Raw genomic sequence first — 26,966 nt, 5'->3', positions numbered from 1 at the left:
TGCAAAACATCATGATGCTGTCCGTTCAACTATCTAACAAACCACTGAGGACTTTGCAGTACAGCTGGGTTTATAGTAAGATTAGATTGCCCTCTTTGTTGCTAATCAACTGGCTGCATTAAACTTTTTTATTTCCTTCCCCTTCACTGTTCTAAACAGTGGGTTGGGTTGATCTGTCACATAAAATCACAATAAAATGCATCATAATTATATGATTGTAACATAAACCTGTGGGAAGGTTCAAAAGTTACATCTACAGGGCACCGTTTACTAGTGTACACCCAAGCAAAAATGGTTTGTGAGACTGAATGTGTAGTGTGACTCCATGATTTCAAATTGCCTCTCTGACTGACTTTGGTGCCAATTCCCCCAGAGGCCACGCAAGGAAATTCAAGCTGAATGTTATTATTTCTATTGTTAGCGTCCTAATTCAGATTAATCCAATTTTATTTCAGCCAAGAAATTATGATTTGACTAACTCTAAGACTGCGACTTACTGGCTACAGTTTAAACATATGTACCCTTTGAACCTGATCTCTCTGTTGAACACTAGGTGGCAGCACCGCCCCTCCAATGTCTGCTCACTGTCAGAAAACCATAGAAGGAATTAGAGGAGGAAAAGAAACAGTTGGCTTTCTGTTCACAAACAAGGTTACACATTCATCTTAAAGGTATGTTAAATGACTCTCATCTTTCTTGAACGAAATATGTTAAATGACTCTGGCTCTCGCTTTAGCCCGTCTCTGTTTTTAAGCTCGTCTGAGCTGAAAGGAAGAGGAAACAGGCGCTAATAATAGCAAGTTCAGTTAGTATCATTGGCTAAGAGTTAGCTTCTGGCGAGCTAATTGCGTTCAGACTTGTTGTTTTTTATCTTTCATATTTTTCTTCTGTAAGTAATGCCATATTTAATGAAATAATTTCTAAGTTGGACTCAGAAGAAGCTAATATTACCCATATTTGTCTTCCTGCTTCCTCATGCTAACACCCTGGCTGCTTGCTAACCTTCGTCGTTTCAAGAAAAACATCTGGAGCTTTCAGCAGGACTAAGATGATTTCTTGTGTGACAGCCAGGTTACTGTCAGAAAAGTCTGCTTTTAAATTTCTTGTTTCTGCTCACGGTTCAGATAAACTCATGTTGACTGCGTTAGTCATAAATAAAGCTGTGATATTCATTGTAATTTATGATCTATGTTTGAATATGTTCGTGTTAGAGCAAGCTTTATAAGTTTAATTTGATCAAATGCCGAACAAATACAGCCATTCATCTGCAAAACACAAGTTACGATGCTTTGCTTTTTCTGACGAATTTCTTCAAAACAATTAAGGTTTTGCTATTATTCAAAACTATGTAGTTGTGCATTATCAATTATTGACTCTCGTACGTTTAAAAAAATCAATACAGATCCATATCAGGCATTACAACCTTTACACCTTAATAAAATTTTTAAACAATAGATTACAAAAAGCCTTTTCTTCTGTCAGTGTTGTGGTACTCGAAGTTGGTCTTGGTCTTAAGACCGGTCTTAAGACCATTTTTTGATGGTCTCGGTCTCGTCTCGGACTCGACCGCATTTGGTCTCGGTCTTGTCTCGGTCTCGGGGTCTGAGGACTCGGCATTTTATTTCAAGACCAGTCAAGACCGCAACTGTGAAAATATCACTAAACGTACAGCATACTGTCCAGTTTATTTGTTAACATCTTTGTTTTCAGTGGATGCAAAACGCACCGATTAAAATCCAAGCAACTAAGTGTTTCTGTTACTCCCCCTCTTCCTCCCCTCCCCACCTTTCACTCGCTCGCGGCGCTCCAGGACACGCGCAGTGGTTTCCTCTCAGCGGCAGAAAATGTTTGTCTAATCGTCAGTAATATAATAGCGCTGCATAAATAGTAAGAAATCCGATGGCCACATCTAACTCAGCAGCGCTTCGCTTTCACAGACGGTGGGGACAACGTCTAACTTTTTTCGTCACTTAGAAAAGTAGCTCAAAGAAGGTAAGCTCCGTTAACGTGATGTTATCAAAGCTAGCTGTACAGAGACACATAAGCATTGTGATGAAACATGTTATCACTCACTGCCTGAATGTGGTGGAGGTGTTGACTGACTTGTCGCGTATATGGGACAACGCTATGTCCAATATAGTGAGGTGACATTCAGAAACAGTCAATTCTTCTCCACGGCTCTTTACTTATAGATAGGACTGGAGTGTCACTCACTGAGAGCCGTTCTATCAGATAGCCATACGCTGTCATGATAGCGTACATGCATTAAGAATTAAGAAGTCCGACCGTCAGAGGAGTTGTCAGTTCACCATACGCAGCAAGTTATGATGAACATAAGTCATTAAATTGTTTTCAATGATAACTATATAGATATACATTTGTTGTCATGGTTTCAAAGTGTATTTAAAGCAGGGTCTGGCTGCAGCTGGAGTCAGCTACAACATACGCCCGTGTAAAACTCACTTAACCGCTAAGTCAGGATGCCATACAACTGTTAATAACAAAGTGTATGACGATCTACGTCATGATTCTATGTTGTTGATTAAATTAAATCTTATGGTAATGACGTGTCTGACAGATGTAGCCGGTGTTCTATCACATAGCCATACGCTGTCAGAATAGCATACATGCAGTGAGTACCATGCCAGCGCATGCGCATTAAGTCCGACCGTCAGTGTAGTTGTCAGTATACGCAACAAGTTATGACGAAAATAAGTAATTAAATTGTTTATAATATGACATAATGTGATAACTAGATGGATATACATGCGTTGTCGTAGTTTCAAAGTGTGTTTAAAGCAGGTCTGGCTGCAGCTGGATGCCATACAACTGTTAATAACCAAGTGTATGATGATCTACGTCATGATTCTATGTTGCTGATTAAATAAAATCATATGGTAATGACAGCGTATGCATATCTGAGCTAAGTGTACGACTATCTGACAACGTATGCTGATCTGACAGAACACCGTGATCTGACCTGACAGAACACCCCTTCTTTGTTCTTGTAATGCTCTGTGTACACTGCATCATTATTTTATTGTATTATGTACGTTAAAATTTAAATTAACAAATAACTAAAACACAAGAACGAAAGAGCACGCAGAGCATGCACAATGCTCTTTGATTGTTTTTGTTCAAAGTGGCAGCTGTAATGTCTGCCATGGTGTCAGACTACCTGGCTTCATGTACTGGGATAGAGAGTGAAAACAGTCACAATGAGCGCCTTCTGTTTGGTTACTTCTTGCTTGTTGCTCCTTGGTCAGTGTTCATGGTTGAGCGTTATTTACCGTCAGGGCATTGCCTCAATTGCTATGTTTAATGGTGCAGACAGTGGTGGTTTCTTATATGAGCAATATGGGCAAATGCCCAGGGCGTTATGTTTTTAGGGATGGCACGAGACCATCACACTTTTTAGCACATAAATGGAATATTTAATATTGGTAAAATGTATTAAGTATTTAATATCTAGGTGTTTTATGGTAATATGGATCTTTCAGATTATTTTGAGAAGCAATTTCGATCATATTTTACATTTTATTGTGTCATGTAGCGCGGGCCGCTGGTCTTGGTCTTGACTCGGTCTCGACTCCCCTCGGTCTTGGTCTTGACTTGGTCTCGGACCCCAAAAGTCTTGGTCTTGTCTCGGTCTCGATACACTCTGGTCTTGGTCTTGTCTTGGTCTTGGGTTAGGTGGTCTTGAACACAACACTGTCTTCTGTTGTTGTACCTGAATGATTAGATTAATATTTAAAAGGGAATATTTGGTGTAAAAGCAAATGCTCCACAGCTTTGGTTAGTAGAGACTGAGCTCATTGTGTTTTCTTCTTGCTTTGAGTTTTAATGTACTGTTTTATATTATCTTATCTTTTTTTTTTTTTTTTTACAGTGTCTGTTACTTGGCTTGTGATAATCTTTAAATGGCACTCCTTATGAGTTTTATTTTACTTAATGGCCTTTTCATTGGCATCAGAGTGCAGGGTTTGAATAGAGATGAAACTTGGATAAAAGAAAAATAGAAAAGCCATGCAGGATTTTCTGTTTTCATAGTTATGTGCTACTTTGCCTTGGTTTGTAACATTAAATCCAAGTAAACTACATAGATGTTTGTGGTTGTACAGTCAGTTAAAATGTGAAAAAGTTCAAGAAGTATGAACAGCTTAGCAAGGCACAGTTTCTGCATCTTGATGATGAAAGTTTTGTTGGTTAAATAACAACATTGAATATTTCTGGCTACTTTAGGAGATAAAATGAGTTAAAAATCTCATTTTTACTGACATCGGTGCCTTTATGCACTGGGAGAAAATCTGGTACAGATATAGTAACATTTTACTAACTTATGTTACCTTATATTTATTTAGACTTTAAGGATCTATTTCTTTGATTGAAGGGGCTGTTTTGTTTTCTGATCTTTTTCTTTTCAGGTGGCCGATTTCATAATGTTAGCTGTGAGGAACCCCAGTTTCATATTGGTATGAGCAAATGGAGGAAACTCTGCAGCAGATCATGGAGTTAGGAAACTTTTGTCCCCTTTCAATCTGACAACTGTAAGGGATATGGAGAAGGAAGAGATGGATGATGAGGAGGTTTGTGACGGTGGTTTTGTCTCGGAGCAGCAGCAGGCTGGAGAGACTGATGAGTGCACACAGGAGGATAATACGGTCCATCTCAACTCTCAGGAAACTTCAGTTATTGACCCTGGAACGGGTGACGTAGAGTCATGTGAATCCATGGAGGCTAAAGAGGACGCAGAAGAGGTTTCAGAGGGGTTTGAACAAGATTTGGATCATGAAAACCCACAGCTTATCAATCAAGAAGAAGATGAAGCCGCAAAGGAGCAACAGATGAACGGAGAGTCCGGCTGGAGGGCGCTGGGAGGCGGACGGAGGTGCAAGTTGAGGAGCGGCAGCTCTCTGTTCGAGCAGAGCTTTCAGAAAGGCAGCATCCCGTCCAGCGGAAGTCGGCACAAGCAGACTCGCAGACGCAACCATCACCACCATCAGCAGAGTCGCGGTCGCAGGCGGACGGGAAAACAACTTTTCTTTGCTTTCAGAGAGATGCTGTCAGACTCCCTGAGCGTCTGGTGCATTTCCTGCGTCCACATGCTGATTGAGATCATTGTGACATTAACTCACAACTGCGGAGTGGGAGTGGAAATGGGGGTTTTGAAACTTTACAACTGCGGGAAGCAGATTGTTGTTAAGATCACCGATCTGCCTGGAATGAAAGCAGACTTTAGCCGGGTTTTGAAGCGGATGAAATGCGCTGGAGCAGACCTTTTGGACAAAACTATGAGGACTCTTAAGTGGATAAAGTCAGCCGTCTCCTCTTGTTTCAGACTTTTCTGCGCTTTAGTTATTTTCAGCTTCCAGTGGGTGAAGGGGTTGCTGCTGCGTGTTGGTGGTGAGCGGGGTAAACGCTATTGGATGGCTTTTCTGGAGTCGCGGGCCTGGAAGAGGCTGGCGTCTGTGTTGGAGAGAGCCTGGAGCTGGTTCAGGAAGTATCGCAACACACAGTCATCGCCCTCGTCGCCCAGCAGAGCCGCAAGAGGGGAGCCAAGTCAGGAACTGGAGCGACTGCTGGCGCTGGCCGAGGTGCCAGAGGGGGAGCTCGACCCCTTCACGGTGCTGGGCGTGGAGGTGCATGCCACAGAGACGGAGCTGAAGAAGGCCTACAGACAGCTGGCTGTCCAGGTGTGTGTGTGTTTAATCTGGAGCCAGGAGCCTTTTTCACCCTTCTTTACTTCAATAACCTCGACTTTTGTGCTTTCAGGTCCATCCAGACAAGAACAAACATCCGCGAGCCGGAGAGGCGTTCAAGGTTCTGAGGGCAGCCTGGGATATTGTCAGCAACCCTGAGACACGGCGAGAGTATGAGCTGTGAGTAGGAGAAAGTCACCAGACCCCTGAGGAACAACGCACTGTTAGGAAGGACATCTTGGCATGAACATGCAATAAATACAGTTTCTTGATTTTAATATTTTTCTTTTCTTGGCTTTTGCCATTTGCAGCTTAGAATTTATTACAATTCTCAGCAGCCTCATAAACTTTTGTTCATATTATGAGCTCTATTAAAAAAAATGCTTTTTTGCTTTCTATATAAAGATGTATTTTTCCTTCTGTGATAGGAAGAGTAACACTGAAGCCATTTACTCCGGCTGAATGTGACCAAACCTGAGCTTTTCTATCTGTGATGCTGGAAAGAGGCAGTATTATGTTAAAACGCTTTTTTGAGGTTTACATCATGCTATAATGTTATTCCCTCATCAAAAACATACAGGGAGTGTTGCCATGATTCTTCATATTTGAGAAATCCTCTAATCTGCCATCTCAGTTATTCAAGGATGGCTAAAGGATTGCTAATACAGAGGAGCATTGCTGTGATGATGTGCAGGTGCAGGAATCATATTTGATATTTATAGCATTTTTATAGCAACTGAAGGGAACATAATTACCTGACTGTGCTATAAAACGACACTTTGTGCCTGGAAAACACAATACTCCTTTAAAATATTGTCACTGAGCCAATGGCCTGACAACTGACAGTTTGCCTGCATTTTGAGGAAGTATTATGTGTAGTTAAGGTGTCACCTACTTATTTTGACTTACCTTTATGTTAATTACAGCCTGGGAAAATAGCCTTGCATTCTTAATTGTATTATATGAAAAGAAAAACAGCTGCTAAAAACTGGTGAGATTGTTGATACAAGATCAGAAAATGCATCCTTTCTTCTAATGAGGTAGATTTTTCTCATCAAATAAATTGCTGGACTTCCCAACAGAACCTAAACATGCCCAACTGTTTCCCACTGAGGGGGAAACATGCACTGCAGTGAGAGATTTTACAATCTGCAGCATCACTTACTGATTTATGAGTTTTAAGGAAGGCCTCATCCAGTCTGGAGTTCTCTGTTTAGTAAAATAATCACATTTAAAAAGTACAGCATATTTTTTCTCTCTCTCTTTGGTCACTTCTGCATTTGCTTTCATGGCTGAAGAGAAGACGGCTACAACCAAAACCAAATCTAGCTGCTTGGATATGCTGGTTTGCATCTGCTTTGTGATTCCAGTGCAGAACAAAGGCAAATACGACGTATAAAAACAGTTGCCGAATTCAGAGAATATTCACATTTTCCGCCTTAGATTTGTTTAGCAGGGAACTTCTGAATTGTCTTGAATCACAAGTTGTGTCTTTCCCACACAGGAAGCGCATGGCAGCGACCGAGCTCTCAAAGTCCATGAACGAGTTTCTCACCAAACTGCAGGATGACCTGAAGGAAGCCATGAACACCATGATGTGCACAAAGTGTGAAGGCAAGCACAAGTACGTTGATGCGCACCTGACATCACTGTATCAACACATGACACCACCGTTCAGTGTTTCTCACACCGGAGTCGTCGTCGTGAACGTTGTTCCGCTTCACTGGTTTCTCCTTCATGACCCGTGTGTGCAGGCGGTTCGAGATGGATCGAGATCCTGCTGAAGCCCGCTTCTGTGCTGAATGCAGCCGTTGCCATAGCGCCGAGGAGGGAGACCTGTGGGCCGAGTCCAGCATGTTGGGCTTACGCATCACGTACTTTGCTTGTATGGAAGGAAAAGTGTATGACATTACAGGTGAACGGCCGTTTTTGTCAGTTGATTTCTGTCTAAACTCAAGACTAAGACGGACTTTCAAGATTGTGCTTCTTCATGAGAAATACTTTGCCTCTACCTCGTAAACATTTATAAGAACGTCTCGCAGATTAAATAATCCGTCATCTGATGGTTAACAGCATAGAACATGTGGAAGAAGATGAAACAAAATCTCAACCCTTTGGAAACTGATGCTGAACGTCACCCTAAACACACCGCCTCCATGGTGAAATACAGCAGTGGCACCATCATGCTGAGGGAGACTCTGTTCCTCTTGTCAGAGCTGATGGTAAACTCATCGGATTAATTGATCAATAAATTAGTGAAATTATTGTCAACTAATATAGTATTTAATTGAGTATACAGACTCACAAAGGCCAATTGCTGAAAGAAAAACACAATCAGAGCAGTAATTAAACTCTACAAAAATATATACATTTTGCATAAAAGATAATAAAAGCTCCAAACTTTGTGAATATGGTGAACCCAGAACTCCTCAAGTTAGAGAGTTTAAGCTACTCTTGGTTCAAATTGGGTATAGAAAATCTCCTATTAAGGCCCTTTTGCTGTCAAACTATTAATCGGTTAATCCATATAATGGTCAACAAATCAGCCCTGTGCTGTATAAATATTAATTTTAGCAGAAAGGACTAAAACGCTTTTCACATGTTGATGTTGGAAGTATTTTTTTTAACTGCAGATAAATCCTTTGCTACAAATGATCAAGTGTACGCTGAAGGACTGCTCTGTCGTTTCATTTTAGGCAATACATTTTTTATGCCCTTACTTAAAAAATAAGTAGTTTATTTATTTGGATGTTTTTTAAAGTATTTCTACTTTTGTATGAAAAATAATTAAGTGGTAAAATGAAAAAAAAAATTACACAGTGTGCCATTTTTATGATTACTAAAATAAGTTGGTTGGAGCCCTAGTTTGAATCAAATCATATTCATGTGTTAAAATGGCCCAGTCAAAGTTTAGACTTGAATCCAATGGAGATCACGCAGCAAGACTTAGAGCATTTTCCTTCCACTCTGCAGAGATTGATTGCCTTGTGTTGGTTTACCAGAAGGAGACACTGCTGCAGTTTGTGGTTGCTAGCTGGGGTTCTTGGCTTCTTTTTTTTTTCACACGGCCTTCACAAGCGTATTTCCATCCTTAAAAGGAAAAGAAGAAAAGAAGGAAGCAAAACCTACAAGCTATTTAAGAAATTTGCACTCATCCACACCCTGTAAGAGCTCTGTTGTGTCAGAACTGAAGCAGAATCGAGTCCGCACCAGAGCTTCCCTCTGAACAGACGATACAAACCCACCCTGAGCAGACGAGACTGCGTTGATGTTGTTTGGTTTTTATCCAGAAGACATTTTAACCAAGTTCTTGTAGTTTGTTCAGGTGTAGCTTTAAGAACCTAAGCTGTCGTTTCACAATTTTCACTTTAAAATTTTCCTCATAAACTTGAACACTCAAAAAAAAAAAAAACAAAAAAAAAAAAACGAGCTGAGGCATTCAGACTGCGAGTGTTTGCAGTTTCTCTGAGTCCTTCATGGTTTGACCTCGGGCTGAACTTGATTGGGACGCCCACTTTTGGGAGGAACGCTGATTCTCTTGAACGTCTTCCAGATTATTTTTGAATGGCCTTGTAGCGTTCCCCAGATGGATGCGCAACAATATTTATTTTTCTGAGAAATTTGTTGATGCCTTTTGCCCTAAGACTCTGTTGCTCAAACTGTCTTCTAATCTGCCTGCCAAACTGGCTGACGTGTTTAAAAACACCTTCATCCACTTAAACCAAAACATTACGCCAGTGTTTTGGTTTAAGTGGCGTCATGTGTAGTTCTGTATCTATATCTAATTTTAGATTAAAAAGTGTGGACTAAAAGTTTACCTTCACTCTGCTAACTTGTAGCTGTTTTTTTTAAAATTGGTAATTAGTTAAAGGTTTTTGTTTTGTGGTTTGGTATTTTATGGGTACCAGATGGGTAGAATGGTACCAGCATGCAGGAGAAACGGCAGGAAGCAATGAGAATGGATCTTTGTTGTTTGGACCAATGAACTTCTTCTGGCTGTTTACAAAATATGCCACAAAGCATCAGGAACCTTTAATTTGCCTCCTCGCTGCCACTGAGCTGTTACTCTGCCATATTTACAACGATCCCTGATGTACAAAGTCACGTCGGGTTTTTCCGATCTTCTCAAATGTAGAACAGACCAAAAAAAAACGTATTAGTTAAAGTTGGTGTTTAAATATGTTGAAAATTGAAAATGATTTAAAAATGAATATGTTTGTGTGTTTGCTGTCATGTTTCAGAGTGGGCAGGTTGCCAAAGAATAAGCATTTCCCCCGACACCCACCGCGTCCCGTACCACATCTCGTTTGGTTCAAAGAACAGCAGCAGCGCCACACGACACAGGTACGTCCCACCGATGACGCAGGCGCATCACTGAACCAGAAGACCACCGTTAAACACATTTATTTTGTTGATTTAATTCAAAAATTATAACTTTTAGGCAATACATAGATTTTTTTTTTTTTTTACAAAAAAAAAAATGAACAGGTTTATTTCTGTTCATTTTTATGATTGTGGCTCTGAACATCAAAGAAGACAACTTACAAACTAACTTTTCTTTCAAGTTCCATTTGATTTACACATTAAATGTAAAAACATTTGACCGTAAGATGAAACTACGCTCTGATTTCAGTCAGTTTTTAATTGAATAATACCTGTAGTGGCTGCAGTGACAGCTTTACAGAGCATTGAGTACCAGCTTGCAGTGATAAGGCTTGTCTTACTAAAATAAACCTTCATTAATTTCAAGGATGCAAAGGCAAATGGTGTAACTAATTTAAAAATTAATGCTGTTAAACATTTCAGACTGAGTGATTCAAGCGGTGGTAGATAAAACACAGGATGTCAGGCTTCCTGTGTCCGATGCATAACTTCTCTGCTCATCCAAAAAAGTCGACATGTGACCATTTTAAAGCCAATTACAGAGTTTTAAGCTCTGCCTGCTAGATAGGAATGATTTGCATTGAACTTTGGTTTTATTGCGGGGACTATATTTTCTCCTTGGCTGTCAAATGTAGGAGGGAGTAATTTTTATTGAGCTGCTGCAACGAGGCTGAAAGTATTTAGAAAGCGAGAGGCAAAGTTGAACCTGTCGCCAAAATTCAGACATTTTCTTTAGAAACGAGATTGTAGCCAAGCAAAACATTAAAAATAATCCAACAGGTTTGTCTTAATTAAAAACTGTCGTACATTTTTGGGGTAAATAATTTTTGATTGTGGTGGTAATAAAATGTTTCTGGTCTATTTCCAGTAGTAAGAATGGGATCTGGATCATTCTCTCATATAGAAAAGATGCTGTTTTTATAGCCAGGTTTAGTGAAGAGGTACGATGAAATCTGCTTTTGAGTGGAAGTCACTGGATGTGGTTTTATTGAAAATAACAAAATCATTACTTTATGTTTTCTCTAAGGGTTTTAAAACACAAGGTGAAAAACCCACACCCTAAATTAAATGCTGCCTGTGATGTCGAACCAAATTTGTGGCGTTTTTAAATAGCGATCAAAGGCTGCATAAAATTATTGCAGACAGTCCCACTTTGGCTCCTCTGGTCTACAGATGTTAGATTTTCCTCTTTATTGAATCGTAAACCAATTGAAACTGAGAAAAACCAAAGAAAACCTCAACAAAAGAAATCGATCCATTTCTGATTAAACTGTAAAACTTGATCCAGGAATGTAGAACATTTATACACATCACAAAACATAATAAATTCAGTTTTTATGCTCATTAAAGTTTTAGAAACTGACGATCATTTTTAAGTCGGATATCTTTTAATTTTACCGGTCTTACTTGAGATTCTACTTAATTTTTTCCCCTCAGTGCACAACATATGCAAGAAAGTCGACACTCGGTGGCGCTGTATTTCATGCTTTATTCAATAAAAATGACAACAGTTTTAAAATTGCTCAGGCTCCACTGAAAACCATTTGTTTGTCTAACATATAAACACATACAGAGAAACTGTTTTTCTTCCTGAATTAAAGCCCTGAATAATTCCCCTTACATATAAGATATGGTTGAAATGTAAACGTGAATACAGAAATGTTTTCTTGAGGGGCAAAAGGTCAGAGGCATTTATCTGGGGGGCAGCATTGCTCACCGTTGTTAAATAATGAATCTTTTCTCTCAGTTTTTTACCCGAGATATTCAAATAAATCTAGAATTATAACATTTTTGTTAGGAGAGGAGTCAAAGTCAAAGTAAACATCTTTAAGTTGTAATAACGAATAATTAACCTGAACTTCAAACCGTCTTGATGTTTAATTTGGAGAACAAGCTCAGCAGTGAGTGGTCAATTTTATTTTATTTATTTATTTATTCATTTATTTATTTATTTTTTTAAAAAGAAATTCACATTTTCTCCCAGATTTATTTCTGTCAGCGTAAAGAAACCTCTAATATCGATGTTCTTGTGAGGAACGGTCCCTGCTGCGTGCGGTTCGTTACGACGACAGCACATTGTTGGTCTGCAGGTGTGATCGCTGTTACAGAGATCACACCTTAAATGTGTGATCAGTTCACTTCCCTTCCTGCTGCAACATGATAGTCGGGTATCGAGTCAACTATCCAGTCTGTGTAAAACAGATCCAAAGCAGCATAAGATGTAGAACTGACAGAAAAAGTCCTGTGTTTTACTTTATTGCATTATTCCAAAGAGTTTTCTTCTTCTCATTGTTAATTATATTCTCTCTCAGCTTTCTGAAGATCAGGTTTATGACAAACATTCTCCTAATATGTCATATTTAGAGCTGGCTGTTTAATTCTGTGTTATGCATGGATGTAAAAAGTGTTTGCTTCAAATCCGCAGTGAAGGCTGCGGGCTGACAACATTATGATTGACAGCTATTATCCATCGCTGCCGTATCTTTCATCGTTAAAAGTTACACAATAAAATTATAAATTTGGTTTGTATCCTTGTCTGTTTGTGCAGCCGACAGCGCCACGTTTTCAGTAAATCTTTGTATTCCCTCGCATTTAGGTTTGAATTTAGGTATTCATATTTTCTGAACTTACTCGAGACAAAGCTGTCGATGAGAACCAGCAGGAGGCACTAGAGAGCTGAGCAGCCCAGAAGTACCATTTAAAATTTGGCAAACCTTCTGTGACCCGACTATTATTCCAAATGAAGTTATTGAAGATTGTTTTGATCTTTGTAAAAGTGAAATCAACTAAATAAAAGTGGTATTAGTCTAGTTTCTGATGAGTTTTACAGGAGCACTGAGGTTGTTTCAATGTCCGTCATGGCGGAACGGGTCGCGTTCTGAAGAGCATGACGTCACGGGCGAAGGGTCGATGATGTTTATGCTTTGGCACGAGCGAAAAGCGGTCCTGAACTTCCTGTGTTGCCTTCCAGGAGCCCCTCGGAGCACGCCGCCGGTCCTTCGAACCCGGCTGACTTGCAGGACTTCTTCAGCAGAATGTTCAAGGGCGGGCCGCCGAATGACATGGCTGCCAACGGCGGGGGCTTCTTTCCCTCAGGTCCGCCCCACCACCACCCGCCCGGTGCTGGAGCTGCCCCTTTCTCCCCTCCCCCGGGTCAGACAGGTTTCTACATGCCGGGGGGCCATCGGCCAGACTCCGGCGAGACGTGGCCCGACGGCGGCAAACCCCCCCGGAGGAGGAAGAAGGTCCGAAAACCCTTCCAGAGGTGAAGTCCGTTTACTCATTAGTGTGTCAAAACCGGGACACGATAAGAAAATGGCCATGTTTGTCTCTCGCCCGCCTGTGGGCGTGCCAAGATCTGAAGAGTGGTTGAGTGTGAAGCTGCAGTCGGATCCGCCAAGCAGAGAGGGACTGGATCACCAAGAGGAACCAGCTGGGTGAATCTCAGTGTTGAAGGCCGAGGAAGTGGCAGTGACGGTGCTTTATCTGTCATTTCATCCTGTTGTGTTGCTGGTCTCACTCATGACTGTAGCCTTGACAACCGAGATCCCTCTGATGCCGTAATGAAGCATTTTCTTTTTTCGAGAATTTCCTGCCAAATCCATTACTGCATGATTTACTCACCTTTTTGTAACGCTTCGGTTTTCTTACTTCTCTTTTGTATCTGGTTAATTTCCCACTTTGGGCTCCGTGTCGGGAGGGAGAGGAAACGGTAGAGGTGAAGGCGACGCTCATTAAGATTTATAGCTGAGAAATGAAGAAGAGGGCTTGTGCAGCTTAACGTGTCAGTGTTACTGTTGTTGTTATCGCCGTGTGTTTGTCGTTTTCTGCATCTGGAGCAAAGCCTTGTCCAGCCCAAACAGGCGGGACGAATCTGAACCACGCTAACAGGACGCAACGACACACAACACATCTGTTTCTTTGTTCTTATGTGGCTTGTTGTTACAGTGTCCTGCAGAAGTATTTACACCCCTTGAACATTTCTGAATTTCATTTTCACGTCCCCACAAACTACTGTGTGTTTTACTAGGATTACATGTGATGAACAGACACAAATCATTTTTTTAATAAGTAAAAAACTAAAAAGTGTGGCATAGTTACATTAAACCCCCTCCAGTCAAAACACACCACTGCAAAAACACAAAATCTTACCGAGTATTTTTGGTCTAGCACACTTGAAGTGGTATAGAGGCTTGTTTAAGTAAATAATTCCTTATTATTGATGAAAAAGTGCTAGGTCTATAGGCAGATTATTTAATTTATAACGAGAAAATAATTTATCTGCCAATGGAACAAGTACTTTCCCATCAATTATTCACATAAAACAAGCCTCTATGTCTTGCTATGAAGTTACTTTTATTTAGTTTCTTATTTCAAGTGCATCAAGATATTTGCTCCAGAAATCAGAACAAAATTTCTTGGTTAGATTTTGTTTTTGCAGTGATTTTGCTTCTAGTCTTTTGAGTGGATCTACCAGCTTTGAACCCAAAGGACTGAAATCCAAACTGTCAGTGAAAATCAAATTTCAAGTCTTTCCACATGATTCCAGTTGGATTCATGTGCATATTTATGTGCAGCGGATTGGCTGCACATAAATATGCAGTCAATCCGCTGCGTTTGTCTCTGGATGTTTACGGCCATTTTCCTGTTGGTGGATAGCAGCAGCAGTTTTTCTCACAGAAACATCTATCAGAAAACTAGCCAACATCTCTGCTCCAGCCAAAGAAGAGCGTCCCCACAGCATGATGCTGCCACTACCATGTAATACAATGGGAATAGTATGTTCAAGGCTTTACTTTTCGCCACAAGTAGTGTTTTGGATGTAGGTTTAAAAGTCGTGACAAATGTCAAATGGGACTTCTGTGACCTTCTTATTGCCAGATGTGTGCAGTGGGGCTCTTGGCTGCTTTTCAGGCTACTGGTTTCCAGTTGTTGGTCTCTACTGGCGAGAAGTCCAAACCTTGGAAAATTGTTTTAGAGCCTTTTATAATCGGGGACTGAATGCACTTTTTGATATGGATTTGTAAGGAAATAAATAAATTAACACTATTTTGTATTCCAGGAACCCAAATAAAAAAAAGTGGTTGTAATGTGACAAAATGTCACCAGGTCCAAGGGATGCGAATACTTCTGCAAGGCACTGCCTGACAGTCTGATTAAATTAATCTCCCAAAAAGCATAGAAAATCTTCAATATTTGGGTTTAGTCCTGATATTTTCTACTAGAAACAAGTTTTGAAGCCTCCTATTTGTTTTGCATCAACAGGTTATGCACCTGCCTCTGATTACACATTCATTTTGAATATTTCTAATGAATAATTGAGGGTATTTTTATCTAAATCCTGAAGATAAAATGTCTTCAGATGAAAATAGTCTAGCTTCAGAAAGTTCACCGATTTAAGCAGAGGAACAATTCTGAAGCTTTTTGTTCAGACTTAAGCAGCAAGGTTGAAAACAAACGCAACAGGACGTGTATGCTGCTACGTTGTTGATTTGCTCTATTTTTCTTACGTAGCTGCTAAGATCATTTCTGTTCCAGTTAATCTAAATTTTCTCTGGATTTTCCTAAGCTGAAGTTGTTGCATGTTCTTTAGCATGTTTTTACTCCATGGTTATTGCGTTGATGTCCCAGTTCAAGTCACGTTCTGCATCTAAATGGTTATTGTGGTTCAGATTTCCACATTACAGGTTCACAGGAAAGCTGCCCAGTGCTTACTGGTTATATCAACATTAAAAAAGTCAGTTAAGTTCACATGGGCTTTGCCTAGAAATTAATGAAACCTTTTTTGTTTTGCCTGTAGCCTTGTAAAAGCAACCTGCTGCATTGTTTACATCTCACTTTAAGATTGTGGGCAGTTATTGAAAAAGGCAACTGTGTGTGTGTGTGTGTGTGTGTGTGTGTGAGAGAGGCACTTGATAAAGGTTATATTTTATATTCATAGGACGTTTTCTATTGTGTTAATTTTTTCCTTTCTTGGACTTTTGCACACCCGGCGCTGTAATAAAGAGCAGAACTGATTTCGATTCAGTGGTTTTGAAGCTAAACCTCCAGCTGCAGGTGAGTGGGAGGTCGTACTCATCGAGCTCGACAGCAGCTCACCTACAGATTTTACGTTTGCACAGCCACCGCGAGAAGATGAGTTTTGTTATTGTAACAGAGTGAATGCCTAAAAGGAGCTCTTGTTGCAGATGCCCGTTTCTGCAGGAAGTCTTTGGTTCTCTGCACCTGCTAAAAAAAAAAGTTTTTCCCTCACACAAAAGGAAATGTGTGGAATCTGAGGCTCCCTTTATGTAAAGCCATCTCTCCAATGAAGACAAAAATGTTCCAACTAGGAGTGAATTTCAGAAATTGATCACAGTAACTTGACATTTCTGCAGCACCACACCCTGATCTTTAGTTCACGCAGGAACTGCACAGCCTCATCCATGATGCATTAACCATCTAGCTTTGTTTTCAACTCTTTGATTTGAGAATATGAAGTGCTGCACGCTTAAAGGTAGCAGGTCAGAGTCCAAGAGGTCTGAACGAGTTGACAGTGTTGTTTCCTTTGTTTTTAAACAGATTATGCAGAAATATTGCAAAAATATTTGACAATCAGGGTTTTTTTGTATGAAGTTCAGAGACGAGTTCCCAGGTGAACAGTTTTAAAGTAATCTTGGGTTTCTTTCCCCTGCTTTCTCTGGTTTTCAAAATAAAGATGATTTCCAAGATGCAACAGTGTTAACTGTTTTCTGCTCATTTTCACCTTGTCATTTTATTCAGCAATCATGCAGACAGTCCTTTTTATCCAACCTGACCTAAAAAAGTACCTTCAGTTTTACCTCATTTTCCACTCAACCTTTGACTGGCTGTGTTATGCTTGTGAAAACAGAGCAGGGCACCTTTAAATCTCTGCTCCTTACATGGAGATGTTTCCAAAACATTGACTCCCTGATGTGAAGGTAAAAAAACCCACCAGATTCATTGATGTGAATATTGGAGTCTAAAAAGCATATTTCTGTATATTTTTATAGCACCTTGCTCCCCTTGAAGATTTCCACCTTTTGGCCAGTTACTAAAACAAACCTCAGGATTTTGTATAATAGACCAGAGTGGTGCATACTTGCACATCTTAGTTTTGAGTTAAAAAGGAAACTTGGCTTTCATCCCCCCCCCCACTTGTAAAAAGACTTAAAAAAAATGTTGTGAATAAATTCATTTAATTTCATGATATCTTTTATACAAAATACACATTTTAGTACATAGGGTGACATATGTGCGAAGTCATCTTGCAGTCAGAAAGTCATTTCTGGCTTCCACATGGAAAGGCACTTAACCTCGAGTTGTCTCCAGATCTCTAAATGGTTGTAATGGTGCCTTTACAATAACTTTAATTCATGAACACAAAACAACCAAATTTTAGACTTTGCTTGCTTTAGGGACAAATACTGCAAACCTGTCTGTTTAATGCAATTCAAAAACATTTCATCTCACATTTAGTTGGCAACGCTCCATAGAAATCTGGTTAGACACATTTATAATATTTCTGTTCACACCCGTCTCCCTCCACTAACATAGAAAAGATAAATATGGTGGCATATTCAAACTCACGAGGCGTTTTTACCTAAAGTTTAGCCCTCAGGGCTCCCAGGATGCTGCGGAGCTGAGAAACGTCTCTGTAGGCCACAAGGCCGCCATGATTGGCCCAGCGGTCTGCTCCCGATCGATCAGCGCGAGGCTGGTGATATGTCAGTTCTGTCCTGGGATCCTGTGCTCCGCTCTCCGACTGCTGCAGACTCAAAGCCAAGTCCACCACACCCCCACCCAGGGCCCGCAGCAGAGCGTGAGGAGCGCACGAGTCCCACTTAAAGGTGCTGCCCTCTGACAGGACATAGGCGTCCGCCAGGCCCTGGATGACGCACAGGACCTTGTAGCCAGCTCCAGAGGCGTACATGAGCTTGTCTGGGCCGCACACCGAGGTCAGAGCTTCCTTCACCGACTGCTTCTCACTGGAGCTCAGCACCACGGACAGGCCTCCCTCAGATCGCTCTCCTGGTCTGGACTCGGAGCAGATGTTCGTGCTGCCGCAGGACACACCCCAGTAGTGCTTTCCTCTCCAGCTGAGAGGAGAGAGGATCGTTTTTAGTCAGCCTGAAAAGCTCAGCGACAGAAACAGTAAAGTCACAGCGGTCATTAAAGAAAGCATTTTATGAAAAATTCACATTTTTATACATCTGGTTGGGTCTCAACTGCTTCTAAAAATAGACCTACTGCATAGAAACCACCTATTCTTTGGCAATAAGTTTTTGGTGTCTGGAAAATGTGCCATTTCAAAAGCTGTGCCATTACATAGCAACCCGAGCTGAGCTCCAGCATGTTTGGTCAGCTGGTTTTAACAATGGCTGCTGGAAAAGAAATGTTTTGTCATTTACTTGCCATCCAGAAACCACATGATTCATTCTTGCTGGTTGTATGAGGCTCCACTTCTGCTTTTCAAAGACATACCGCTGTACAATTATACATTTGTTTGGAGCAATTCTGAAAATCTCAACATAAGCAGAACTGAGCCGACTAAAATCTCATTCTGAAAATGATTGTTCAAAAAATGCGATGAACATGTTTTGAATAGCCCATAGACCTATGAAAGTTTCATTGACCATAATCTGGAGGGGATGCTGCGCAAAAGCAGCATAAGAAGGATATGAAATGCATGTTGTATATTTAAGAAACTAAATGTGAAGACAAATGAAATCCAGAAAATTAGAGCAGGCAATCGTCTAAAAAAACAAAAAGGTAGACGCAAAATAAATAGTCGTCTCAGGTTGTCACTGTGGCATAATTTGTCCCCAATTAATGCATTTAACTACATATCCAATGAAGATTTTATTTTTCTATTTGGTTAGAAAGTAAGTGCTACTTTTTACATTAAGGTGATCTTCCTGCACTTTCTGGTCAATCTGAAGACGTACATTTGCTCAACAGTTGAAACAAAAAGTCAAATACAAGGAAGTGTGACAAGGTTTAAAAGTTTTAAATGAACTTAAGACAGCTTGAATGATCAAAACTGCTAGACAGGAGTTGGAGGTTCTGAGTTGCTTAACTCACCCTGTGCCAGCGGGATCTTTGTTGTTGAACGGTTGGTTGATCACGCCCATGACGGGCTCACCTGTGCTCCGCAGGTAAACCCCGATCAGAACCAGCGCACAGTGCAGACCTGAAGGAGACAGGCGGCCCTCTTCCAGCACTTCCTCGCGCCCTTCGATGTACTGACTGGTGGCGTCTTCACACATAAGAGATCATCATAAGCAGCTCTTGTTTTAAAGGAGCCAACTTAAGCAGCTGGTGCGTTTTTACCTATGGGGTCAATCCAGATGCCGAGCTCAGAGGGTTTAAGCGGAACCGTCAGCCCGTCCGTGCTCGCCTCGATGGTGGCCGGGTCTTGGTGGACGGCTCGAGCCAGCAGAGACGCCGCCGTCCGGTCGCCATCCAGCACGGTGGCCAGGAGCTTTGCAGTCTCCTCCTCAGTGCTGCACACGGTAACAGTCACGCTTTCTCCTGGAGAAACAGCGAGGCTTTAATTTACAACGAATGACCTCATGCGTTTACACAGCACACGATGTCACCGCGTCTAAATGTTTGGACTGTGACACACTGAAGTGCTGGGTGTTTGATCTGCACGAATAATCAGCTCTGTGTATAAAACTGCTGCCAGTCATGTGTAACATTAAAGGTATTTCCATTATATTTTAGGGCAAGAGAGAAAATATCTGTAGTGAAAATAAATGCATCACAATCCGCTTTGTTTTTTAAGGGATTTAAGTCATTTATAAATCCTGAAAAACTTTTAACATACCTCCATGACAAACATAAATACCTAAAGCCTGATGTTTACAAATGCAGAATAAGACATGATCCATTTTCCCCTCACTCTGAATTTAAATCTAACATGACTTCATTGATGACTAATTTTTTCTCAACAAGGGAATCATTTTATTAGCATGAACAATATTTCTCCAACAAATCATTTGTGCTTGACAGCCTCAGTCTCTCTTATGAACCTGGAACTTGACATTTGGAAATTAAATCCAAGGATGTTGGTGCAAATTCTCAGTCAACCAAGACAAAAAAAACCTCAAAGTACCTCAATAGAGGGAAGTCTTGTTTAGTTAAGATGTTTCAACTCTTGCTACAGTTTTTAAATGGAAGTATCGGTCTCATGAACATGTCCGTTATAGACAAGTGAATTGCTGAGCCCATTTATTTGAACTTTGTCCTTCAATACAAGGCAGGCGAAATTACAACAGCTACCTAAATGCTGTCAGAACTGCAGGCATTTTTTCACCACTGTGGGAAATTGCATGCAGAGCTTTTAACAATTCAGGTGCAGTGCTGGTCTGTTAAGTCTCCAAGTGGCAGCTTTCAAACCAAATGCGAGGCTATGCGAGTTTAGAGTAAAAACTCAGAGCTGGAGGTTTTGCTTTCCATTTGTAGTGTGTGGCGCATTCAGCAATTATAAATATAATTATACTTATAATTATGAGCTGCAAACAACAAAAATTAAAGGCAAACATGACAGAAATAATGTACACCAATAAATAATTACCAAGCCCATTTTCAAACTTGTTAGACTCTTCTCCATGAATGAATCCAGCCAACTCTGGGAACTGCACAGAAAAACAAACCATGAGCATAAAAACTCAATCTAGTTCTACAACTTTATTACTTATGGCTCACAATTTACGCCCTTACCTGAGCTCTCACGTCGTGCCGGATCAGCTCCTGAATCATCACGTCGGCGAGCGTTTTGAAGTCCTGCACGAACTTCTTGTTCTTGTCTTCTCCGGTCTTCTCCTGCACCAGGAGCTGAAAGAGAGGAGCCTCTTGTCTGCAGATGCGAGCCACGTTTGCGGCCTTCTCAGCCACCCGCAGCAGCAGCCTCAGCAGGTCGGCCATGTCTGCGCAAGAGAGGTGAATTGTGTGAGAGAATGGGGATAAAAGGGATGGAGAAGGTCGCTCACGCACATGATGGGCTAATTATAGCCTGAAAATGAAAACAGGGCGCCTCTGAAAAAAGAAATGAGAGCAGCAGGGATGTGGCTACAGGGTTTTGCATGTGACCTAGAAGAGAGGGTTCAAACATATGCAGCTCACAATTCAATTCCCAGGAAAATATTTTTAAATTATGCAAAACAGCATTAGATTAGCAAAGAGGCACACTCTGATTGGAGAAACCAGTCATATCTAAACACTGCTGTCAAAAAGTTTTAAACCGGCCTTAATTTGTTTCTACTTTGTTTACAGGGAGACGCATTTTCTTGTGACCCTCAAAGAGGTGTTACTCTGTAAAGTATGTTTTAAGGGTTTAGACTTTTGACGTTTCTTACTTTCTGTTCTAGAGAAAATTAGTATGATTTTTCTGTGTACCTGAATAATTAAACACTTAGGACAAGCTCCAATATCCTAAAGCTTTTAACCTCTTTCTGTAAAAATCAAACTCACTTGAGTCTCTGCCACCTGTGGAACAACTTAAATTTCAATTTGTTTTAAATTGCACAATAAATCTTTACTTAAGACAAGGCAGCTGATCAAAGTTATGTTAACATAAGTGTTTTTATCCCTCAGTTTTTTTTGGATCTTATCCATTTTTAGATGCATTCGTTTGCATTCCAAGTGGCTCCAACAAAACCTGTTGGAGAAAAACATGAATGCAGCTAGTCAAGAGGAACACAGCAGACTGGAATGACCAGAATTTGTTTTGAGATAATTGAAACCAGAGGGTCATTTTATTTAATAAAAACCAGATTGTGTGGTTGACGAGTTCCAGTGGGAGCATTTTTTTAAGTCTCCACTGTTGCATTACCCCCCAGTCTGTAGAACTGGGGTGTCAAACTCCAGTCCTCAACGGCCGCTGCCCTGCAGTTTTTAGATGTGCAACAGGTACAAAACACTGGAATGAAATGGCTTAATTACCTCCTCTTAGATAAGTTCTCCAGCGCCTTGCTAATGACCTAATTATTCTATTCAGGTGTGGAGCAGCAGAGGTACATCTAAAAGTTGCAGGGCAGGGCCTCCAGGACTGGAGCTCGACACCTTGTGCAGTAGAAAATGATGGCCAAGCAGACAGACTTATGAGCCCACTGGTTCCAGTGACCAGAAACAGTATACCACCATCATTCCAGTAAACACCAGGTGAAGTAACGAGCACAGGCAGCATACAGCTTCACCATACTGACAAATATAACATCTATTCAAAGGTGATACAGTAGAATATGGCAGCTATCTTCATCAAATGGAAAGATGAAGACAGAAACATAAGCAGAATGGTACGACTGAAGATCTGATGACAAAAGGCCTCAGGAGCTGTCAAAAATAGTTTAGAACCCGTTTGTCTGCTACAGTTTTTACCAATGGCAGCTCTACTCTAGTAATGCCACCAACCCAAACCAAAGTAAAGTTGAAGAGGTTTTCAAAACCCTTATTTTACCAAATGTAGTATAAATCCATACTTTACTGCCTAGCTGTGGTTTAACTAAAGGTACATTTGTTACAGAGACAAATACTACTACATCAGTTGATAGCGTTTAGTAGTCAAAAGCAGTGCTGGTAAAAATGTTTAACGATGAAGAGATTCTGGAGAACTACTGCTGCATAGGACTCCTTTATCCAGACTGAAATATAAATAGTCATTTTATCAATTTTATTTGTTCCGACCCAAAAATCGTCGTCATTGTTGTCTACTCAGCTGTACTATTAAAAGCGAGGACACGGGCTTAGCTTCGCATTCATGAGAAATTATGTATGACAGGAATTTAAATGAAAGCAGTTAAAAAAAAAAAAAAAGATAAAGTGAATGATTAAAACCTTACCAACGCCAGGTTATAGCCTCCTTTCTATCTCCTTTTCGGCGACTGTGCTTTCCGGTTTGGCTCAAAATGCAATGAGCTCAGAAGGAGGATGTGGGCTTTCAGTCAAATTATTATATTTAAGCTTTTAATTAATGCCGAGCTCTGCCTGTCCGCTCAGTTTACGTCAGTTTCCTACCGCAGGAAGGGCGGACGCTCCACTCGCAAGCTACGCTTAAACATTCGAGGCGGAGACAGGAGCGTAACGTATGACGTCATGGAATGCGCTGCCACTGTAGCTGTTTTTAAGGCGGAAACGTAGCGCGGTGCGTTCAAGTGACAATTAGATACAGCTGTTGAGTCTTGTGATGCATGATTGAGTGACAGGTCAAGTGTTTTGGCTATTTGAGTTTTATAGCTGTGATTAGACATTTGCGGAGACCTTCTTGAGAAACAGAGGGGCTGGTCATTCTTTCTGTACAAAGCTACTGTTGTTACAAATTTGTCAATTTGTCTGTTTCTTATATTTGTATTGTTTTAACAATATTTAGTGCAGTGGTGCCCAAAGTCGGTCTGGTTTAACGCACCTGGATCAAATGATGGCTCGTTAGAAGTTTCTAAGGGGAACATTGACAAACTGAAAAGGTTGTTACTACCACCAGGGAGAGAACTAAAACGTGCAGGATACCGGCCCTCGAGGGCCGACTTTGGACACCCCTGATTTAGTGGAACAAGCGTTCACCTCTTCCTGGTTTAACTCCTCACCTGAGAAGGGCATCAGAAGAGAGAGATGCTGCTTAAAAGTTGTTAATGTTTATTTATGTAAATATTTATGGGGGTCATTTAGTTTTTTGGTGTTAGATACTGCTAATTTCTTCTTGTCTGATTCTCTGGTGAAAATAAATTATTCAAACCCCCCAAATTAATACCCCAAATTTTATAATGAACCCAGTAGGTACAATTTCAAAAGTCTGAATAAAATGGATCTTGAGTAGGAATTTCTCTTCCTCCAGCGACCAACAAGAGGGAAATGACCAACATTAAATTCTTCTCCCACATGTTCACGTTCACTGTTAAGCAACAGTAATCATACATAAAGACAGATTCATTAAAAAGAAAAGAGGCTGGCAAGTCCAAATTTAACAGCAGATTCTGATTTGACTGTTGCTGCAACCTCTATCTTTCTCTGCAAGGCAGCATAACATATTTTAGCTCTCTAAGTGATGCCACAAATCAGCCACAAGCATCCCCACACAGCTTGCTGCTGAGAGGCACAGAAACCACACATGCAGAGTTAAATGCTTTTCAAATAAATATTACAACAACTTCAATTGTTAATGACCAATGTATTGGAGATATTTGACTCAGTTCAAGCTTTCTCTTATCAATAATTTTACATCCAAAATTAAGTAAAACAGTGGCATTCGTAGCTTACCTACTGACAAAGATGTTTTGATGTAAATACCTTTTAATGACACACAGGATGTATTTCTTATTAATAGGGAACCAATGAAAAACTATTTAGGTTTTTACTGGAATCTTCTTTGAAAGCATCCTGCAAGACCGAACAGGATGACAGTCATCCTGCAGTCATCAGTGCTTTTACAAGGATATTAGTGCATTGTAAGGACTAATATCCTTTGAACCTCTCCCTGTTTTCGCAATCACACACTCCATTGCATTGTATCTGGATATTGATAGGTCAACACAGAGTGGTAAATTGGAAGAGAAGCATGCTTTTTTACTAGTAAGAATTTATTTTTTTATTTATTGATTTCATTTACAGTTTAAAATGAACATGTCACATGTTGATATAAACAAAAGTTTTGAATGAAAAAGAGTAGTTGGAAGAAAAAAAAATGTCTCTCAAAACTAAGCACCAATTGACAATTCATAGAAACACAAAACGATGTATTTTAAAAAAACAAAAAGAAAGAAGATCTATTATCTTTGTAATGATACAGCACTCTACCGAGTCAATTTACTTCATTATACCTTGATAGAATATAATGTATGCTGTGCATTTGCATTAAGCCTCAGTTACTCTGATCTGTCTAAATTATATCTAGTCAGTGCAAACTGACTTTATAAGTACCATAATTAATAAATAGAGCAAATAGAGCATTACAAAAACTACAGCAGACAAGTCGGGGAGAAAGTCTGAAGCAGAGTTGAGTTATAAAACACAAATCACAGGCTCTTATATCGCCTCACGCAGCATTGCTTAATCCATCACATGAAAATGGAAAGAGACTGACCAACTAAACTGAGCAAGGAGAGGATTGATCAAACAGGCAGCCAAGTCGTCCATGGTCAGCTGCAGAGGTTTACAGCCGAGGTGGGAGAATCTGCTAACAACTTTTAGTCATGGACGCCACAAATCTGATGGTTTTATGCCATGTATAGCCTGTTTGCTAGAAACCATGAAGGAGAGATAGTGTCGCAGAAGGTGTTCAGGTCTGATGAGACCAAAAATTAAATTTTTTGCCTTAAAGGCTATGGAAGGTAGAATCATGATAAAAAAAATCACCCCAATAATGAAATGTGGCAGTGGGGATACTGCTCTTCAGCTATAGTGTATGTATATATATATATATATATATATATATATATATATATATATATATATATATATATATATATATATATATATATATATATATATATATATATATATATATATATATATATATATATATATATCAGTGTTGTGGTACTCGAGATCGGTCTTGGTCTCGAGTCCGGTCTTAAGACCGTTTTCTGATGGTCTCGGTCTCGTCTCGGACTCGACCGCATTTGGTCTCGGTCTTGTCTCGGTCTCGGGCTCTGAGGACTCGGCATTTTCTTTCAAGACCAGTCGAGACCGCAACTGTGAAAATATCACTAAACGTGCAGCATACTGTCCAGTTTATTTGTTAACATCTTTGTTTTCAGTGGATGCAAAACTCACCTATTAAAATCCAAGCAACCAAGTGTTTCTCCCCCTCCCTCTCCCCTCCCCACCTTTCACTCGCGCGCGGCGCTACTCCCTCCTCCCCCTCCCCACCTTTCACTCGCACGCGGCGCTCCAGGACATGCGCAGTGGTTTTCTCTCAGCGGCAGAAAATGTTTGTCTAATCGTCAGTAATATAATAGCGCTGCATAAATAGTAAGAAATCCGATGGCCAGATCTAACTCAGCAGCGCTTCGCTTTCAGAGACGATGGGGACAACGTCTAACTATTTTCGTCACTTAGAAAAGTAGCTCAAAGAAGGTAAGCCCCGTTAACGTGATGTTAGCAAAGCTAGCTGTACAGAGACACATAAGAATTTGTGATGAAAAAAAGTCACTCACTGCCTGAATTATTGTGCGGAGATGTTGACTGACTTGTCGCATATATAGGACAACGCTATGTCCAAAAGTCTGCAATATAGTGATGTGACATTCAGAAACAGTCGATTCTTCTCCATGGCTCTTTATTTATTAGATAGGACTGGAGTGTCACTCACTGAGAGCCGTTGTTCTATCAGATTACCATACACTGTCAGAATAGCATACGTGCAGTGAGTACCATGCCTGCGCATGCGCATTAAGAAGTCCGACCGTCAGAGGAGTTGTCAGTTCACCATATGCAGCAAGTTATGACTAAAATAAGTCATTAAATTGTTTTCAATGATAACTATATAGATATACATGTGTTGTCATGGTTGCAAAGTGTATTTAAAGCAGGTCTGGCTGCAGCTGGAGTCAGCTACAACACACGCCGTGTAAAACTCACTTAACCGCTAAGTCAGGATGCCATACAACTGTTAATAACAGATCTACGTCATGATTCTATGTTCCTAGCATACATGCAGTGAGTACCATGCCAGCGCATGCGCCTTAAGAAGTCCGACCGTCAGTGGAGTTGTCAGTTCAGCATATGCAACAAGTTATGACGAAAATAAGTCATTAAATTGTTTATAATATGACATAATATGATAACTAGATAGATATACATGCGTTGTCGTGGTTTCAAAGTGTATTTAAAGTAGGTCTGGCTGCAGCTGGATGCCATACAACTGTTAATAACCAAGTGTATGAT

The 26,966-nt window shown here is 40.4% G+C and overlaps 2 protein-coding genes across 2 annotated transcripts; one reads left to right on the top strand and one right to left on the bottom strand.

Moving 5' to 3' along the window:
* Window positions 1-570: 570 nt before the first annotated feature.
* dnajc14 (DnaJ (Hsp40) homolog, subfamily C, member 14) lies at window positions 571-16,797 on the top strand. The gene is made up of 7 exons (XM_014971195.2): window positions 571-671; window positions 4,425-5,693; window positions 5,773-5,879; window positions 7,204-7,323; window positions 7,454-7,614; window positions 9,941-10,043; window positions 13,054-16,797. The coding sequence occupies exons 2-7, from the start codon at window positions 4,557-4,559 to the stop codon at window positions 13,349-13,351; spliced, it is 1,926 nt and encodes a 641-aa protein (XP_014826681.2). The 5' UTR covers window positions 571-671; window positions 4,425-4,556; the 3' UTR covers window positions 13,352-16,797.
* A 465-nt stretch (window positions 16,798-17,262) lies between these two features.
* inpp1 (inositol polyphosphate-1-phosphatase) lies at window positions 17,263-23,195 on the bottom strand. Its single transcript, XM_014971198.2, has 6 exons — window positions 22,928-23,195; window positions 20,811-21,016; window positions 20,665-20,725; window positions 19,416-19,616; window positions 19,167-19,341; window positions 17,263-18,181 (listed from the first exon to the last, which is right to left on the bottom strand). Exons 2-6 carry the CDS (start codon window positions 21,012-21,014, stop codon window positions 17,686-17,688), a joined length of 1,137 nt encoding a protein of 378 aa, XP_014826684.1. The 5' UTR covers window positions 21,015-21,016; window positions 22,928-23,195; the 3' UTR covers window positions 17,263-17,685.
* Window positions 23,196-26,966: the final 3,771 nt, after the last annotated feature.

This window comes from Poecilia mexicana, unplaced genomic scaffold (assembly GCF_051168715.1).
Source record: "Poecilia mexicana isolate PSO_F unplaced genomic scaffold, ASM5116871v1 scaffold_5, whole genome shotgun sequence".
Lineage (NCBI taxonomy): Eukaryota > Metazoa > Chordata > Actinopteri > Cyprinodontiformes > Poeciliidae > Poecilia > Poecilia mexicana.
This window is presented reverse-complemented; position numbering and strand designations above follow the sequence as displayed.

Bases quoted from the DNA above. Each gene is read 5' to 3' on its own strand.
- dnajc14 (XM_014971195.2), top strand. From the start codon at position 4,557: ATGGAGAAGGAAGAGATGGATGATGAGGAGGTTTGTGACGGTGGTTTT. The intron at 5,880-7,203 runs GTGAGTAGGAGA...TTTCCCACACAG, and splicing joins ACACGGCGAGAGTATGAGCT to GAAGCGCATGGCAGCGACCG. The intron at 7,615-9,940 runs GTGAACGGCCGT...GTCATGTTTCAG, and splicing joins AAAAGTGTATGACATTACAG to AGTGGGCAGGTTGCCAAAGA.
- inpp1 (XM_014971198.2), bottom strand. From the start codon at position 21,014: ATGGCCGACCTGCTGAGGCTGCTGCTGCGGGTGGCTGAGAAGGCCGCA. The intron at 20,726-20,810 runs GTAAGGGCGTAA...TTTTCTGTGCAG, and splicing joins GGCACGACGTGAGAGCTCAG to TTCCCAGAGTTGGCTGGATT. The intron at 19,617-20,664 runs GTAATTATTTAT...CTGTTTCTCCAG, and splicing joins CAAGTTTGAAAATGGGCTTG to GAGAAAGCGTGACTGTTACC.